This window comes from Belonocnema kinseyi, chromosome 4 (assembly GCF_010883055.1).
Source record: "Belonocnema kinseyi isolate 2016_QV_RU_SX_M_011 chromosome 4, B_treatae_v1, whole genome shotgun sequence".
NCBI classification, from domain to species: domain Eukaryota; kingdom Metazoa; phylum Arthropoda; class Insecta; order Hymenoptera; family Cynipidae; genus Belonocnema; species Belonocnema kinseyi.
The window spans coordinates 46,757,728-46,777,165 of record NC_046660.1 but is presented as its reverse complement, the minus strand read 5'-3'; the positions used below and the strand labels follow the sequence as shown (position 1 = coordinate 46,777,165).

The window sequence follows — 19,438 nt, the reverse complement described above, 5'->3', positions numbered from 1 at the left end:
AACATATTGTTTACAACGCTTGTTTTTGTGTTGTAAAGTGATTTGGAATCTTCTTTGGATGACATTTTAGCTATTTTTTAAGGTTTTTTTTTAATTCATCTTTTTTAGAAGAAATTTCATTTTTCTTGAGTGCAAATGCAAGTGTTCGATTGAAAATTCAACCTTTTTTTTTTTAATTTGTCTTTTTTACTTTAAAATTTATTTTCTGTTGTTGAAAATTTAACTATTTCGTAGAAATTTTATTTTTTATTTTTTTGTTTTGAATTAAAAATTCATTTGTTTGACGAGAAATTTCATCTTTTTTGGATAAACAAGCAACTATTTGATTGAAAATCAATCTATTTTGCTAATAAGTAAAACTTTTTGGTTGGTAATTCTACTGTTTTGTTGAAAATTTTAATATTGTGTTCAAAATTTACCATTTTTGATTTTTTGCGGCGGAATTTATTTTTTGTTAAAATATTCATATTTTAATGTTAAAAAATCAAGTGGAATTTTTTTGGATAAAAATTCAAATATTTGTTTGAATTTTGTTTTGTTTTATATAAAAACTCATCTGTTTCAAGAGAAATTTCATTGCTTTTTTTTTTATAAAAAATCAACTATTTAGTAGAGAATTCAAAGATTTTGTTAAAGTTATCCTTTTTGGTTAAAAATGGGTATATTTAGATTGAAAATTCAATTTTTTTTCGTAGAAATTTATTCTTTAAAAATTTATATTTTGATCGTGACAAGTCAACTGAAACCTTTTTAAAAAGAAAATCCACATTTTTTAAAAAATATTTATCTTTTTATTTTAAAAATTGACCTGTTTTAATAGAAGTGTAATTTTTGCCTGAAAATTTAATTTTTTGTTTAAAAACTATTCTTATTTGCTTCAGTATTCAACTATTTTGTTTGAAAAATTTGGTTGAATCACTATGTTAAGAAATAATTTTTTTTTTCGTTAAAGATTTATATTTTTTGTTCAAAATTCATCTCATAGGTATAAAGCTTAACTATTTTTTTCAAAATTAATCTTTTCAAATTGAAAATTCAGCTACTTCGCTAAAAGTAAAATTACATTGTTGAAATTGTATTTCTTTTGATGGAAGGCTTGATTTTGGGTTTAAAATTGCACTTTTGTTGAGTATCATTGCATCAGTTTCGTATAAAATTAATTTTTTGTTAAAAAGTTATATTTTGTGTTTGTAAATTAATTTTTTGCAGAGCGCAAATTCGTCTTTTGGTTTGAAGGTTGAATAATTTAGATTTTTTTTCTTTAGCGAATAAAAATTTATCTTTATGTTGAAGATTCAATTATGATGTCAAAAGTTGAATTATTTTGTTGAAAATTAAAGTATTTTCTTAAAAAGCCATCTTCTATAGTAAAAAGGATTTTTTTTGTTTAAAATAAATACATTTTTTTTGATAAAATTTAAAATATGTTTTAGAATTTTGTTTTGTTTAATACAAAATTCATCTGTTTTAAGAGAAATTTTATCTTTTTGGGATAAAAAGGCTGTTATTTGGTAAAGAATTGAATAATTTTATTAGTCATTATTTTTTGTTAAAAATTTGTCTTTTTGGTTTGAAAATTTAATTTTTTTTAGAAATTTATTTCTTGTTTAAAAACTAATATTTTAATCGTAAAAAGTCAACTGAAATCATTTTAAACAGAAAATTCAACCCTTTTTTTTTGATAATTTTGATTTAAAAATTCACCTGTTTTAGTAGAAATGTCATTTTTTCTGAAACTTTAATTTTTGGGTTAGAAATGATTCTTCTTTGCTTAAATATACTACTTTGCTTGAAATATTTGGTTGAATCACTTAGTTAAGAAATAATTTTTTTTCGTTGAAGATTTGTATTTTTGTTCAAAATGCATCTCTTGAGTTTAAAGCTTAACTATTTGGTTCAAAATTAATCTTTTTCAATTGAAAATTCAAGCACTTAAGTAAAAGTTAAATTGCGTTGTTGAAATTGTATTTATTTTTATTAAAGGATTGTCTTTTGTTTGAAAGCTTAACTATTTTGTTCAAAATTAATAGTTTTTAATTTAAAATTCAACTGCTTCGGTAAAAGTTTCAATTAAATTTTTAAAATTGTATTTCTTTTGATTTTTATTAGTTATTATTCTGATTTAACGAATATCGAACTGCATAATTTTATCATAAAGTAGAAGGCTCAAAAGTTATCCATGAATTTTACCTGTATTTTTTATGCTTATTTACTACATTTTCAAGGCACCAGGTCAATTTGACCCCCTATACGTTTAACGTAGGTAAAAAAACATCGTTGTGGGGATCGGGTCAATAATATTTTAGTGGCATTTAAAAAATGTATTCAAGAGAAGTGAGGATATTTCGTAGGATTTCAAAGAGAATTTATCCTGAATTCTTTTTAATTCTTTGGTATTCCTTCGAATTTTTTTAATTCGCTTGAATTCTAAATTTATTCAATTCTAATTAATAAAATGATTTTTTTTGACGTTTTAAAAGTTTTTTATTTAACTGATCCTTAGTATTTGCAAGAGCTTTAAAAATTTCAAATGATTTTAATGGTTTTAAAATATTTTGGAAGTGTTTTCAAACGATATTAAAGGATTTGAAATATTTTAGGAGATTTAAAAATATTGCCAGAAGGTATTTTTCCCAATTGGCATGCGATTTTAAAGAATTTCCTAAATTTTCAGAAGATCCGGAAGGATTTTACAGGACCTGTACGTTAATAGGGTATTTTAAAAGATTCTAAGGGATTTTATCAGATTTCCGAGGATTTAAAGGATTTTATTGAGTCTTAAGAGCTCTCAATGTATTTTAACAAATTTTCCAGGATTTCAGGAAGCATCGTCGATTTAATAATATTTTACTGTATTTTAAAGAATTTATTTAAGCTTTTAAATTCTGAGTCTGTTCAATCGACTTCTTTCAAATGAATTATTTTATGTTGTTCAGCAGCTGAAGCTTCCACGACAATGTCAGCCGAGGAACAAACGCCAACGACCTCCACTGCCCAAGAAGCAACCTCCCAAACAGCAATAGCTGTCGAAGCAACTGTTGACACCATCAGACCCGACCAACCCGCTGAAGAGGACATAATCGAAGTTACAGGCGAGATGGAAGTGACAGTGCAAGATGAGGAGGAGCAACCTCTACCACCTCCAGCGGAAGATCAACCAGTCGAAGCCAGAGAAATCCTGGCAGCAGCTCACAATGCCACTCTGGAACTAGCCGAAAGCATAGTTGATTCCGTTCTTGGACCGAGTGCTTCTGAAGCCACCAGATTGCAGAGGCAGTCCGAACGCAATGCCGAAGACTCGAATCTTACCGAATCCGCGGCAGTCAGGAATCTCATCGATTACAGTCGCGAAACTGGAGAAGAGAGCACAAGGGAGAATGGCGATCCCAGCGATTGGATTAGAAGACTCCTCACCGACGATAACCAATCCAACGTTGAGAGAAACGCCAATGTCCTTGCTCAAGACTCGACCTCCTCCCCAACTGCAGAAGCCAGTGCTCCTGAATCTGCGGAAGAGCAGCAACCTACGCCGGAAGACGAGCAGGCAGAGCAACCCGCCGCTCAGGAATTAATTCCCGATGGCGTTGATCCCTCTTTCTTAGCCGCTCTGCCCGAAGAAATGCGCGACGAAGTTATCGCGGAACAAATGCGACTTCAGCGATTGAGACAACGAGCTCAGGCACCTGTCGTGGATGAGGTGGCCGGTCCAGTGGAAGTTAATCCCGAATTTTTGGCAGCACTCCCGCCAGCCATTCAAGAAGAGGTCCTTGCCCAGCAGAGACTCGAGCAACAGCGTCATGCGGCTGCGTCCGCGAATCCAGAGGATCCGGTCGATGCCGCGGCTTTCTTCCAAAATCTGCAGCCTTCCTTGCGTCAGGCCATCCTGACCGACATGGAAGAGTCGCAGATATCGGTTCTGCCGCCAGACTTGGCGCAAGAAGCTCAGAGTTTGAGACGCGAGTGGGAAGCTCGCAATCGTCACATAATGCAGGAGCGATTTCTAAATCATGTCAGTCAGGGTAGCACGGCCCTGTCGAGTATTTTGAGAAGCTCGAGCCGCGGGAGAGGAGGCAGTACACGAATTTCCATCCATGCGATGCCACAGCGAGCCCAGTGGAATTCTTGGAATTCGAGGGGCGAGACGTGCATTGCACATCAACAGTCGGGCGCAGGGCTGAGGCTTAGAGGTCGCCAGCTGCTCGATCACGAGTCGATGGCGTGTCTCTTGGTCCTGCTCTTTGTTGACGAACCGAAGATTAATACTCTGAGGCTTCATAGGTGAGAATAGATGATTTTTTTTTAGACTTTACCCGCTTTTCCTTCCGCCCCCCCCCCCTTTCTTTGGAGAATTTGCCTTTTTGAGTTAAAAATTCAACTAGTTTGGTAGAAATTTCATTCTTTTTTTGGTGTGTGTCAAATGCAGCTGTTTGATTGTAAATCAATTGATTTTGGATGAGGATTCTACTAATTAGTTGAGTTTTTTTAATTCAACTGTTTGTTTTGTTTTTTAATATCAATTAAATTATTTTTCATTGAAATATCAAGTATTTTAATTTTCATTGAGAAATACTATTTTTTCCATTGAAAATTCAACTACTTGGTTGAAAGTTGAACTTCTTTGTTGAAGATTCATCATTTTGGTTGATAGTAAAATCTATCTTGTTAAAAATTTAATTATATTATTAAATATATATAACTGTTTGGTTGAACTTTCCTCTTTTTGGATAGAGAATTCACCATTTTCAGGGTGGCCGCTGGAACGAGAAATGACCGAGAATTTTCTGAGACCGGGAAATGACAGTGAATTTATTTCTTGACCAGGAGTTTTACGAATTTTAAGAAGAAAAATTTGCCCAAGTTTGATTTTAACAGTTTTGTAAATAATTATTGTATAAAAAGCTGAACAATAATTGATTTGGCAAAACAATTCTAAATCGTTCAAAATTTTAGAATTTCCAGATTGTAACTCTTTGAATTCGAATTGAGATTAATATAATATCATTTATTCTGATAATTTTATTTTTAAATAGCAATTTTAATGATTCATAAATAAAATATTTTTTAATTCAAAGTTTTAGGTCTTCCTTTATATTATTTTTTATGTTAAATTGAATGAATAAATAAATATATTGTTATTATGAGTTTTCTTAGCCATTAGAAATTTCACTGTTTATTTAAGACGAGTAAATTAAATACAAATATATGTAAAAGTAAACCCTTTTAAACTGAATTGTTTTACATATAAAGCTTTGAATCTGTAGAATTTCGAAGAGCTTTTCAACTTCTAGCGTTAAAATTTGAATTGTTCTGTTTAAAAAATATTTAATTTGTAAGTGAAATTGTTAAATTTTGAGCTATAAATAGCAATTGAACACTTATTATTTGTAAACAAAATTTGAGTAATTTCAAGAGATATTTCGTAGTTTTTAAAACATTCAAAATTAATTGAAAACTTAAAAAGTCCTCAAGTAATTGAACAGATGTGTCTTATAATTTTTGCTTAGCACTTTCAATTACATTTTAAAATTAACCAAATTTTTCCTACAACTTTTGGAAAATCCTGCAAATTAAAAAAAAAAATCCTTAAAATCGCCCAGGTTCTGTTTCGATGATTTTGGAAATCTCTTAAAATCTTTTTAAATTTTATATTACAATAATTTTTCAAAATGAACAATCAATTTCAATTTTCCTAGGAATCCTAAGAAAAGGTTTTTATTCTTTTTAAGCCTTTCACAATTCTTAAAAAGTTTCTAAATTTTTTAGTTGAAATCTGCAAAAATCTGCAGTTTGTTTTAAATTCGGCTGTGGGTATTTGCACCAAAATTTCGGTACGAATAGTCCAATTTTTTCGGGTGAAAAAGTTCTTGTAAATGATTTGAAATCATTTCAAGTTCTAAATTTAATTTTAATATTTTTAAAACTTCTAAATATCTCCAAAAATTACTCTACTTTTTTTCTACAAATGATAAGTGTTCCTATTGTTATTTATAAATTCAAATTTTAAGGATTTTTTTAATTTGCAGGATTTTCTAACAGTTGTAAGAAAAATTCAATTAGTTTAACAATATATTTAAGCGTTTCGAAACAAAATTTCGAAAACGATTTTAAATTTGTAAAATTATAAAAACCACTTCTAGATTTCTCAATATTTTGAAATAAAATGTTCATGATTTTGAAGGATGCCTAAACTATTTCAAATGAAAATAATTTTCTTCTATGAAAACGGCCACCCTGCATTTTGGAATCAAAATTATACTGTCTTCTAAAAAAATCTTCTTTTTATGTTGAAAATTGAACGATTTTGTTAAAAAATCGATCCTTTTGCCCTTCAATTTTTTTCTTTGTTCAAAATTCATCTTTTTGGTTTAAAATGCAACATTTTGAGTTTTTCTTTAATTTGACGGTTTTTTATTTAAAATAAAAATATTTGTTGGTTGAAATATCAACTATTACGTTTTTTATTGCGAATTCATCTTTTTAACTAGGTTGGAATGTTTATCATTTAAATTTAAAATATTTTTTAGTTAAAATATAAACTATTATATATTTTATTGAGAAATAATTTTTTTTTTTACTGAAAATTCAACTACTTGGTTGAAAGATAAATTTCTTTTTTGAAAATTCTTTTCTGTTAAAGATTCAATATTTTTGGTTCAAAGTTAAAACTATCTTGTTGAAAATTTAATTATATTGTTAAACATATATAACTGTGTGGTTGAACATTCTTCTTTTTGGATAGACACTCACCATTTTGGATTCAAAATTCTAATGTCTTCTTTAAAAAAATCTTCTTTGTATATTGAAAATTTAACGATTTTCTTGAAAAATCGACCCTTTTGTTCTTCAATTTGTTTATTTCTTTAAAATTTCATCTTTTCCATTTAAAATACAAATATTTGTTGGTTGAAATATCAACTATTACATTTTTCATTGCAAATTCATCTTATTAACTAAGTTGGAATGGTTTTTATTTAAATTTAAAATCTTTTTGGGTTGAAACATAAACTGCTAAATTTTTTATGGAGAAAAAATCTTTTTTTTTTTACTGAAAATTCTACTACTTCGTTGAAAGATAAACTTCTTTTTTGAAAATTCTTTTTTGTTGTTAAAGATTCATAATTTTAGTTGAAAGTTAAAACTGTCTTGTTGAAAATTTAATTATATTGTTAAACATATATAACTGTATTCTTGAACATTCATCTTTTTGGATGGGGAATTCACTATTTTGGATTCAAAATTCTAATATCTTCTTTAAAAATCTTCTTTGTATGTGGAAAATTTAACTATTTTGTTGAAAAATCGACCCTTTTGCCCTTTAATTTTTTGGTTTATTAAAAATTCATTTTTTTAATTTAAAATAAAAATATTTGTTAGTTGAAATATCAACTATTACATTTTTCATTGCGAATTCATCTTTTTAACTAAATTGGAATGTTTTGTATTTAAATTTAACATTTTTTTTTTTAAATATAAACTATTATATTTTTTATTGAGAAATAATTTTTTTAACTGAAAATTCAACAACTTGGTGGAAAGATAAAGTTCTTTGTTGAAAAATAAATTATTTTGTTGAAAATATAATTTATTTTTTTCGAAATTCGTCTGTTAAGCTTGAAAATTCAACTATTTATTTTGTTTGAAAATGCAACTGTTTTTTTTTAAGCTTATTATTTCTTGCTTAAAAATTCGACCATTTGGTTGGAAATTTATCTTGGCATGTTACAAATTCAATTCTTTTGTTTAAAATTCAATTTTTTATTTCAAAAATAATATTTGTATGATGAAAATTCAACAATGTGGTTAAAAATTCAATTATTTTCTTGAAAATTTAATTATATTGCAGAAAATTCAACTATTGTGGTAGAAAATTCAATCATTTGGTAGTAAATTAATATTTTTGGCTTAAAAATTCAAGTGTTGTGGAAAATTCATAATTTTGGAAGATAATTCAACTAATTTGTGTGAAAGTTACTATTTTATTGAAAATCCGTTTCATCTTGTTGTGTTAAAATCAATTCTTTTATCTTAAAATTTAAGTATTCCATTTGTAGTTTATAACTTGTCATTTAAAAATGAAAAAATTCATAGATTTTGTTAAAATTTCGGATTTTTTGGTTGATTTCAGCTAAATTAAACTTTCTTTTTCTTTGGTTGAAAATTAATTTTTTTAACTGAAAATTTAAATTCCATTTTAGGTTGAAAATTGTTGTATCATAAAACTTCAATTTTTTGGTTACAAATTCGACTGTTTTGATGACAATTTAATTCTTTTGGTAAAAAGTAATCTTTTTTGGTCGAAAACTGAACAGTTTTATTCAAAATTTATCTTTTTATAGATAGTTGACTTTTTTTTTGTAGAAAATTCATATTCTTTGATTAAAAATGAACTTTTTTGTTTAAAATTTACATTTTCTTTTAATTCGTTCGATTTTTTTGAAAAATTAACCTTTTTTATTGAAGCTTAATCTATCTGGTTTCAAAAGTCGACCATTTTGGTTTAAAATTGAACTATCTTTAAAAAAAATCGTTTTTAGTTTGAAAATTTAACTGTTTGGTTGCAAATGCAACAGTTTTTCGTTATAGTTCAATACTTTTTCTTCTACATTTTGACTCTCTAATAGAAGAAGCAACTATTTAGTTTAAAAAAACAACTTTTTTGTTAAAAATGTTCGTATCCTTCGCTTGAAATTTCAACTAATTTGTTCTAAATACTACTGTTAGGTTGAAAACTATTTTTTTTAATTTATTTTTTGGTGCCAAGAGTCCATTTTTTTCTAAAACATTCTACTTTTTTAGCTTGAAAGCTTAACTTTTTTGTTAAAAATTCGTATCCTGTGTTTGAAAGTGCAACTATTTTTTTCTAAGTACGACTGTTTGGTTGAAAAGTAATTTTGTTTTTGTTAAAACACTTAGCCATTCTTTTGAAAATTAACTTTTTTTGTTGAAAATTTATCTTTTCGGGAGAAGAGTCCAATTTTTTCTAAATATTCGACTTTTTGTTGGAAAAACTCAACTTTTTTGTTAAAAATGGAACTGTTGACAATTTCTTTTGGTTGAGGTTTTAAGTATTTTGTTAAAAATGATTTTTTTGTTGAATATTCCTTATTTTATTCAGGACATCATTTTTTGGTTTGAAAATTGAATTACTTTCTTTTTTTTAGTAGGAAATTCAACTATTTGGTTAAAAATTCATCTATTTTATCAAAAATTCTTCATTTTATGGTTGAAAATGTCATGTTTTTCGTAAAAAATGCAAATGATTGGTTGAAAATTGTTACCTTTTTTGTTAAGGATACAATTATTAAGTTAAAAATGCATCTTTCTGTTTTAAAATTCAATAATTACTTGAAAATTGTTCCATTCGTTATTTTTAAAATAATGGTTTTAACTGAAAATTTAACTGTTCTATTTTTGTTCAAAATGTCTCTTTTTTTTAGTAGAAAATTAAACTGTTTAGTTGAGAATTTATGCATTTTGTTGACAATTCGTTTCTGTCTTAGTAGAAAATAAATCTTTGTGCTTGCCAATTAATCTGTTTGTTTTAAATGTCATCTGTTTTATTGTATTTGTAATATACTTATACTGTAAAAAATTTGTTTGGTAAATATCCACTGCGTTTTTGTAATTGTAAATTTTGTAAAAGCACTACATTTAATGTGGTGTTTTTACTTTTTACAGTTGGAAGTTCACTATTTTGAACGCAGTTATTTTACAGGTTTTACATGCTATTGTAAAACATATAAATGTAAATACAGCAGTTAAGTATCAAGGTTCATTTAGCTTTGACAGGGTGTCCAGCGACTTTGAAAACCTGGAATTCTCCTTGAGTTTTTTTGACGCCTTAAAAACCTGGAAATCTCCTTGAATTTGGCACGAGAACCTTTAATTTGGTTATTTGATGTAAAAAAAAGGAATCTGGAAAAACTTGATTTCTTGATCTAGAAAACCTGAAAAGAAGACCTTGAATTTTGTTTCTAGGAATCGCTGGACACCCTGTTGTAATAAATTTAATTATCTTTTAGTTTAAATTAGTGACAGCTCTGCTTATGTGACTTAAAATTTTTTTGAGTCTATACAATCCTAGCGTGATTAATATATGTTCACTATTTATTTTATTTTTTATTTTTTTTTACACTATTTTTGATCTCTGAAGTAAATTCGTGTTCTGAAAGTGCATATTCTATAAACATTCGAGATGTTTAATGACAAAAACATTGTCTTTGTTCACAGGGTTATTAGGAACTTGTGTTATCATGGAAGTACACGAGAATGGGTTGTAAAGGCATTACTTGGAATTCTGGAGAGGGGCAATGACGAGAACAAGGACGTCATTGCAGACTTCATTGGAAAGTTCAAGAGGAAAGGAGCTCATCCGGCCATCGAATATTGTTCGCCGAAAGTTGAGAATAGGGGGAATTCGCAGTCCTGGTTAAACATTAGCATAGACGCTGCACTTGGTTGCAGGGCCAATGTTTTTCACATTTTGCGACACGGTGGAAAAAAGTCAGACCGACAAGGTCACAACATAGCAATTCACCCGCAAGCCGCTCCCACCGTCTGCCGACACACCCTGGAGTTGCTGATTTCCTTGGCGAAGAGCTTCCCAGGATACTTTGTGCCTTTGAAATCCAAGGAAGCGGAGGAGAAGGAAAAAGAGAAGGAGAAGGAGGCGGCGAGTTTGAAACAGGAGGAAACCGGGGCAAAATCGAAGACCCCAGCGAAGCCTGGCAAAAGTGACTTACCTGACTTTTGGGACATGCTTTTGAGGCTTGACTCGTGCGCATCGAAGAAGGGAAAATCAGTGGCGAGGACGCACTCGAGTTCAAACCTAGGCAGTGAGCCCGAACAGGGTACCACCACTTTTGAAGCCTCGGCCTTCGGTCAACTCATATCGATGCTTCACTGGTCTGTGATTAAGAGGAGTAGCCAACTGACTGATAAACTGTTGCGACTGCTCTCACTTATCTCGATTGGCTTGACGGAAGTCAGTCCTTATCGAAGGCAGGAAACTGCGAAAAATAAGAAGCTCGATATCAACAAGGAGCAGAGTGTTGCCGCACCCGAGGGACACATCAAGCTGGCCGTCCAAGTTCTCACGAGCAAGAGCTGCTCCGAGGAAGGTCTCGAAGATGCCACTGCCTTGCTTCTTAATCTTTCACACTGTCCAGATCCAACGAGGCAGTTGATACTGAAGTTGTTGCTGGAAGGCGCGATGGAACTTGCGAAAATGGTGTGCAAACACATCAATGAACTGATGATGGAACTGAAGATTCTGAACACCGAGATTCACAGAAGAAACTCACTGGAAGAGCAGCCATCGACAAGTGCAGGTGGTCCACGGGGCTTGCTACTTGATAGGTTTACGAATGACAATGTCATAATTAGCGCACCGAGTAAAGTTAAAGCCGGCAGCGATCTTCAACTGCCGTCGATGGGCGCTCTCATCAGTAAGACGTCTAGTCAAGCCTTCTTCCTTCGCATACTGAAGGTTATTGTACAAATTAGAGAGGCCGTGCGTGTGGGTCACAAGAAGGCAACCGAAACAACTCCACCTGCCGAGACAACGGCGATGGACACGGGCTCGACGAGTCAAATTCAGGAGCCAGCAGCTCAGGAGGCAGCGGTTCAGGAGTCGTCAGCGGCTGATGAAATTGCCGAGACGGAAAGTGTTGCGATGGACACGACTCAACCGAACACTTCGCAATCGACAAAAGCGACAAAAGCGTCCAGTTCCAAGTGGAGTTTGGAGGAAGAAAAGCCTGCGCTTCCGCTATTGAGCGAAAGTTTAGTCTTGGACAGTCTTTGGGAGACACTCAGTGCCTGTTTGCTCGAACTCGAGCATACACCCGATCATCATGCCGTCCTTGTTCTGCAGGTAAAAGAAAATCAGATTCAATATCAGGGTTATTGTAGTGAATTTGTTTTTTTTTTACTATTTTAATTTTTAAGCGTAAATTTTCATTAAAAGAATTGTAAAATGCATTTTTGAAGACTTTAGCAATTCAAAATTAAAAGCGTTTAACCCTCAAGGTGCATACATGGTAAAAATCACGGTTAAGTGCATCGTGGGTGTTTAATACCCGAGCGTATTTAATCATGTATTATTTAACCCCTATTGAATATTTTGGCATCATAAAATTATGCGATATGGTTTAAGGTATCTTTTCTAAGGTAGAGTGGATTTTATAGCCATTTATTTATTTTAAGTTTGTTAAAAAAATTATTGAAAAAAAGTGATAATATGGGTTTTTTTGCTTAAAAATTCATAACTCATGCAATTTTAGTCATTTAAACCTGACAATTTATGACTATACTTTTGAAATAGTGTAATTTCATAAGAAAGATATTGCAACATGTGTGCTTTCGAAAAATATATTTATTTGCACATTTTAAAAGCCAATTTTATGATAAAATGATGAATCAGATTTTTTCTTCTAAATTGATTTATTATTATAAAAATTGAGGAACTTTGGCATGGAATACTATTAAAATACGAGAAATTAAAAAAAGAGACATATATAACTGTATCTTAACAATTATATCTTATTCAACACATCCACAGTCTGCTCTCGTATGACGCGATGTCGTAAGTTATAAGCCATCTACAAAGAAAAAAGTATGAAATAATCGAGAAAAAAAATATTATTGACTTCATATGATATACTTACGTTAAAAAGTAAACCAAAATCAATAAAATAAAATAAAAATTTTCTTCAAAATTACTTTTTCACTCACTAAGTGCACACTGGGTGTTAAAAACCCCACGATTTTTTTACCTCCACTTTCAGCACCTGCTGCTAATAAACTGACGTTATAAACTATATAAACTAATTATTTTTTTAATTGAACTGCATTTTAAGATTTAAAAGTTAATAATAATAGATTTTACAGGATGATTCGGAATGAGTTTACAATTTTAGTATTTCTAGATTTTAACGTTGAATTAATCTTTTTTCAATTGGAAAGTCTTATTAGTTAAACAAATGTTAACGCCCTATAGAAACTTTATAAACTATTTTCAATTTTTAAATAACTTCAAAATAATATATTTATAATTAAAGGGTTTTATTAAATATCAAATATTATTTTATTCTAAAATATTCAATTTTTAAATCATTACACTTGAAATGTTTTAATGGAGAAAATTATAATTATAAAAAATAATCAAATTTTATTATAAATTAAATGTTTAAAACTAAACAAAAGAGTAAACTGTGAATGTTGCAAGTTTAATGTTTGTATTTTAAAAAATGTAATTTGTAAGTCAAATTGTTGAATTTTCATGTTTAGAAGTTTTGAAAAAATTCAAAATGAATTTACAATTTGAAATGATTTAATATAATTTAAACAAAGTATCTACGTGCACTGACAAAATCTGGCTAATTTGTACCAAAACTGCGACGCAAATAGTCTAGGGCTTAATTTAACGCCAAACATAGATTTTTGCAGATTTCAAACAAAAAGTTGAGAAGATTTTTTAGAATTTTGAAAAGGCTTCAGTAGAATAAAAAACATTTCCTAGGAAAATTGAAAGTGATTTGTTATTTCGAACAATTAATTCCAAGAGAATAATTTTAAAAATTTAGAAAGATTCACAAAATTATCAAAAATTAAAGTGGAAGATTTTGAGGATTTTTTTTTTTTAATTTGACAGAATTAAAAAAAAATTAAGATACATTTTCGGAAAAATCTGAATTATTTTAAAACACGTTTAGAAGTTCTGAAAACAATTTTTAAATCATTTAAAATTTAAGAAGTGTTCAATTTATTGAAATGATAATCGTCCCATTTTTAATCCTTTTAGCTTAAAATTGTTAAAAATAATATAAGTTTAAAAGGTGTTAATAAATACATTAATTGATTCTTCAATTTAGAGCATTTTGAAAATAATAACTGGGATTTGAATTTTTTTGAACTTAATCGGAATCTTTGACATCTATAATTTATAAAAGTTACAACATTTTTATTTGGCAGTTTAACTGCATTTAATTTAAAATTGTTCAGTTTTAAAAGTTTGAAATTGAATTTGAGTGCTTTAATTTGCAGCTCAGTTTTTATTACATTAATTAGAAATTTTTTTAGCTTTAGAGTTCGATTTTTTTAATTTCATAGGCCGTGAAAAATGTTTCTGAATCGGGAATTTTGATCTTTGATTGATCTTTTTTCTGAATCGAACTACCCCTAAAAAAATTAGATTTCGTAAAGCAATTATGTAAATAACAAGAAAGTCTTCAGACGTATAATTTTGTCACCTTTTTTGGTTTTTAGTTTAAAATTTAAATATTTTTCAGCTGAAATATCAACTATATATTTTTCGTTGAGAATTCATCTTTTTCCTGGAAAATTCAAGTATTGATTATTGATGATCTTTTTTTCGTTGGGAATTTCACTGTTTTGTTTTAATTTCTATTTTTTTTATAGAAAATTAATTTTTTTTAACAGAAAGTATAAGTTCGATTTTTTGTTTTGTGAAAAGTTCACGTTTGTTTATTGAAAATTCAAGTATTCTTGTGAAAATTCATGTACTTTGTTGCAAAGTCGTCTTTTTGTGCTTAGAATAATAATCTTTTTGAAAAATTCATCTTTTTGGTTGAAAATTGAACTATTTTGTTTAAAATTAATTTTACAGTTGAAGATTCATTATTGTAGTTAAAAATTAATTTCTTTGGATAAAGTTGAACTATTTTGCTGAAAATTTATGTATTTTGTTTAAAAAACGTAATTTTTGGTATAAAAATAATATTTTTTATAAATCTAGTATTTTGGTTCGAAATTCATTCCTTTGTTTTAAAAATTATATGTTTTGTTGGAAATTCTTTTTTTTTTATTAAAAATTATTTTTAACAGAAAATTCAACTTCCATTTTTGGTTAAAAATTTAAGTATTCGTTTGGCAATTCGTGTATATTGTTAAGCATTTATTATTTTTGGTCGAAATTTAATTTTTTTGGTTGTAAATTGATCTTGTTGGAAATTTGATCTTTTTGAATGAAAATGTAACTTTTTTTTTTTGAAAATCCTGTTTTTCTTTGAATTGGACAATAATTTTTTTAACCTAAAATTTAACTATTATATTTTAAGTTAAAAGTTAATATTTTTATTTGAAAATTCATTTTCTTTTAAATCTTCGGTGTTCTGTTTTTGGTTGAAAATTTTATCTTTACTCAAAAATCTATTTATTTTGATAATAATTTTTCAATTTAAAACCCGTCTCTTTTGAGTTGAATTGAGTTGAATTGAATTAAGTTCAATCGTTCTGTGGTAATTGTTCACTTTTTTTGTTTAAAAGTAAGTGAAGTTTCAAAGATTTTAAGATATTTTAAATTATTTTGTGGAATTCATCCTGAATTTTGATTAATTTACCCTCAATTCGAAATTTACTCAATTCTACTTAAAATGAATATTTTTGGGTTGAAAAACACAACAATATTCGTCTCTTTGATTAAAAATTATTTTTTTTGTTTTTATTTGAAGATTAATGGGTTTCACTGAAAATTTAATAATTTTATTTTCGGTTAAAAATTTATCTTTTTGAGTTGAAAACTCACTATTTTGTTGTAAATTCGTCTTTCATGGTAGAAAATTTATCTTTTTGGTTAAAAATTCATCTTTGTTGTTGAATAATTAACTACAATTTGGTTCAAAACACATCTATTTTGTTGAAAATACAATACGTCTAAGTTGTAATATATGGGGATTTACTATTTTTTTTTTTTTTTTTTGTAAAAAATTGTCTTCGCAAGATCTCAGAGCTTCCCCCCCCCCCTCAATTGTCTTACGTCATTTGTTTTCGCTAAAAGCCTTTCAATTATTTTATAAACAAATAGTTTTTTTCGCATTAGCTTTATTATTGATCTACTAGCTGTAAAGTTCTTTTTATGCATAAAAGAAAAATTGTTAACGATGAGGGAAGATGAAAAATTGATGAGGGGAATGTCAGAGAGTTTCGAAATTGGGATTTTGAAGCAATCCTGAATATTGCTATTGATATTGCAAATCCACTGCTTCAATCATTTGCATGAAATTGTCTTACTTTATCTTTCAGCCCGCAGTCGAGGCCTTTTTCTTAGTACATTCGTCGTCCAGTATATCGCGGGATCGAAACAACGAAAGCACAACGGAGAATCGAGACCGGGAAGCTGTGCCAGATTTGGCGCCTGTTTCCCCCATATATTCCGACAGCGAAGGTACCACTCAACCTGAATCTACCACAAACACATCTTGGGATTTGACACCAGCACCACAAAAGACTTTACCCCCTGACCAACTTAAGTTCCTTAAATTTGCCGGTAAGTACTTGAATCAATATCAGGCCTCACAGATTGGAGACCCTACAATTAATTTTTTGTTTAAATTTAATATTTTAGGGTTGAGAAGAGAAATAAAATCTTTTCTGGATGAAAATTGTGGACTGTTTTTTGTAATTTTTATGTATTTTTTTATTTTCAATGACAAATTCATCCTGTTTTAAGAGAAGTTTAATCTTTTTGTGATAAAAATGCAACTGTCAGGTAGAAAGTTAAACTTTTTTGAATTTTGTTTTGTTCTATATAAAAATTCATCTTTTTTGGGATAAAAATACAACTATTTGGTAGAGAATTCAAAATTTTTGTTAAAGTTTTCCTTTTTGGTTAAAAATTGGTATTTTTAGATTTAAAAGTCAATTTTTTTCGTAGAAATTTATTGTTTAAAAACTATTTTGAGCGTGAAAAGTCATTTGAAATATTTTTAAACGGAAAATTCAACTCTTTTTGTTAATATGTATCTTTTTAATTTTTTTAATTCAGCTGTTTTAATAGAAGTGTAATTTTTTTATGAAAATGCAACTTTTGTTTTAAAAATTATTCTTATTTACATGAGTATTAAACTATTTTCTTTGAAAGATTTGGTTGAATCACTTTGTTAAGAAATCATTTATTTTCGTTGAAGATTACAAATTTGTTCTCAAAATTCATTTCTTGGGAAGACTTATTTTTTTGTTTGAAATTTTACTTTTGTTAGGTAAAATTGCATCAGTTTCGTTAAAAATTAATTTTTTTGTTAAGAAGTTATATTTTGTGTTTGTAAATTCATTTTCTGCAGAGCAAATTCGTCTTCTGGTTTAAAGGTTCAACAATTTAGATTTTTCTTCTTTTCTTTAGCGAATAAAAATTTATCTTTAGATTGAAGATTCAACTATTATGTCAAAAATTTTATTATTTTGTTGAATATTCAAGTATTTTCTTTAAAATTCATCTTTTATAGTAAAAAGGCATTTTTTGTTTAAAATAAATAAATACATTTTTTTATTTTTTATATGAAAATTCAAACATTCTATTGAAATTTTAACTTTTCGGGATAAAAACGCTTTTATTTGGTAGAGAATTGAATAATTTTATTAGTCATCCTTTCTGGTTAAAAATGGTCTTTTTAGATTGAAAATTCAATTTTTTTCTTATAAGCTTATTTTTTGTTTAAAAACTAATATTTTGATCGTAAAAAGTCAACTGAAATAATTTTAAACAGAAAATTTAACTCTTTTTTGAAATTTTATCTTTTTGATTTAAAAATTCACCTGTTTTAGTAGAAATGTCATTTTTTCTGAAACTGCAATTTTTTGATTAAAAAATTATTCTTCTTTGCTTGAGTATTCAACTATTTTGCTTGAAAAATTTGGTTGAATCACTTTGTTAAGAAATCATTTATTTTCGTTGAAGATTACAAATTTTTTCTCAAAATTCATTTCTTGGATTTAAAGTTTAACTGTTTTGTCCAAAATTAATCTTTTTCAATTGGAAATTCAACTAATTCGGTAAAAGTTAAATTACATTGTTAAAATTGTATTTCTTTTGATTTCGATTATTTATTATTCTGATTTAATTAATATCAATTTGCATAATTTTATCATAAAGTAGAAGGTTCAAAAATGATCCATGAATTTTACCTGCATAACATATTTTTTATTGATTTCAGTAATTTAATGGAATTTGAAATATTTGGGTTTTTTTTTTAAATTCGCAATCATTTTTTAAGAACTTTAAAAAGTTGTAAGGGTTTTCAAAAGGTATCAAAAGATTGAGAATATTTTAAAGGATTTAAAAATATTTCCAGAATTTTTTTCATGTAACTAGTTTGAAGGGATTTCAAAGACTTCAAAATATTTTAGGGCATTTTAAAAGATTCCAAGACATTTTTAAGAGAATCAAGCAAATTTCAAGGGATTTTCAAGTGTTTTATTAAATGTAAGAGATTTTGCCAAATTTGCATGCGATTGTAAAGAATTTCCTAAATTTTCGGAAGATCTGGAAGGATTTTACAGGACCTGTACGTTTATGGGGTATTCTAAAAGATTCTGAGGGATTTTATCGGATTTCCGAGGATTTAAATTATTTTATTGAGTTTTAAGAGCTCTCAATGTATTTTAATAAATTTTTCAGGATTTCAGGAAGCATCGTCAGATCTTATGTAATTTCACGGTATTTAATAATATTTTAGTGGATTTTAAAGAATTTATTTAAGAGAAACGAGGGATTTCGTAAGATTTCCAAGATTTCAAGAGTTTTTCAAATATTTTTTGTAATTCATTTGGAATTTGCCCTGAATTCTTATTAATTTATCCTGAATGCTTTTTTCTAAATTCACTCAATTCTACTTATTTCAATGGATTTTCAAAAAGTTTTTGTTTAATTAATCTTAAAGTCTTTAAAACTCACCTTAAATTCTTAGGTGTTTCATCAAAATCTTATAAATTCTCTTTAATTTTTCTAAACTCATTTCAAATTTAATCAATTTAATTAATTTGTTCATATTTTGAAATTCTTCTGAATTTACTTTATTGTTTTATAAATTTGTTTCATTTTTTTATAAATGAATTTCTTCGATATCTCGGGTTTCCTTAAATTCCTTTCAATTCAATCAAATTTTACTCAAATAAATAGATATTTTCGATCTAAAAAAAAATTGAATTAAGTTCAATCGTTCTGTGGTCATTCTTCACTTTTTTTGTTTAAAAGTAAGTGAAGTTTCAAAGATTTTAAGAAATTTTAAATTATTTTGTGGAATTCATCCTGAATTTTGATTAATTTACCCTCAATTCGAAATTTACTCAATTCTACTTAATTGAATGTATTTTTGTTTTAGTTTTCAACAGTTTTTATTCTAACCTTACATTTTTAATTTTAAGAATTTTTAAACGCTTTCTTAAAGACTTGAACAAATAAAAAATAAAAGCCTTTGTTGTTGAAAATTTGGGATAAAAAACATTTTTATTTAATAAATAAATACATTTTTTTAATTTGTCTTTACTTTAAGTAATAAAAAGTGAACAAAAACGATTTGACAAAACGATTTTAAAACAGTTCAAAATTTAAGAATGTTCAGATTTTAACGTTAAAACTTGAACGGTTACAATTTCAAAGTCTCAGTCATTAAACAAATGTGCACGTGTCATTGAAAGTTTA

General features: G+C 28.0%; 1 protein-coding gene across 11 annotated transcripts in view; it reads left to right on the top strand.

The window, feature by feature from the left end:
* The window catches only part of LOC117170522 (E3 ubiquitin-protein ligase HUWE1-like), a 111,986-nt gene that overhangs the window by 57,076 nt on the left and 35,472 nt on the right, over positions 1–19,438 (top strand). For 9 of the 11 annotated variants that reach the window (XM_033357309.1, XM_033357306.1, XM_033357305.1 and 6 more), the window contains exons 17-19: positions 2,937–4,278; positions 10,231–11,875; positions 16,045–16,288. In XM_033357309.1, the coding sequence (XP_033213200.1) occupies positions 2,937–4,278; positions 10,231–11,875; positions 16,045–16,288 (3,231 nt within the window). The remainder of the gene's footprint in view (positions 1–2,936; positions 4,279–10,230; positions 11,876–16,044; positions 16,289–19,438) is intronic. The other 2 variants (XM_033357310.1, XM_033357299.1) reach the window with 1 other exon arrangement.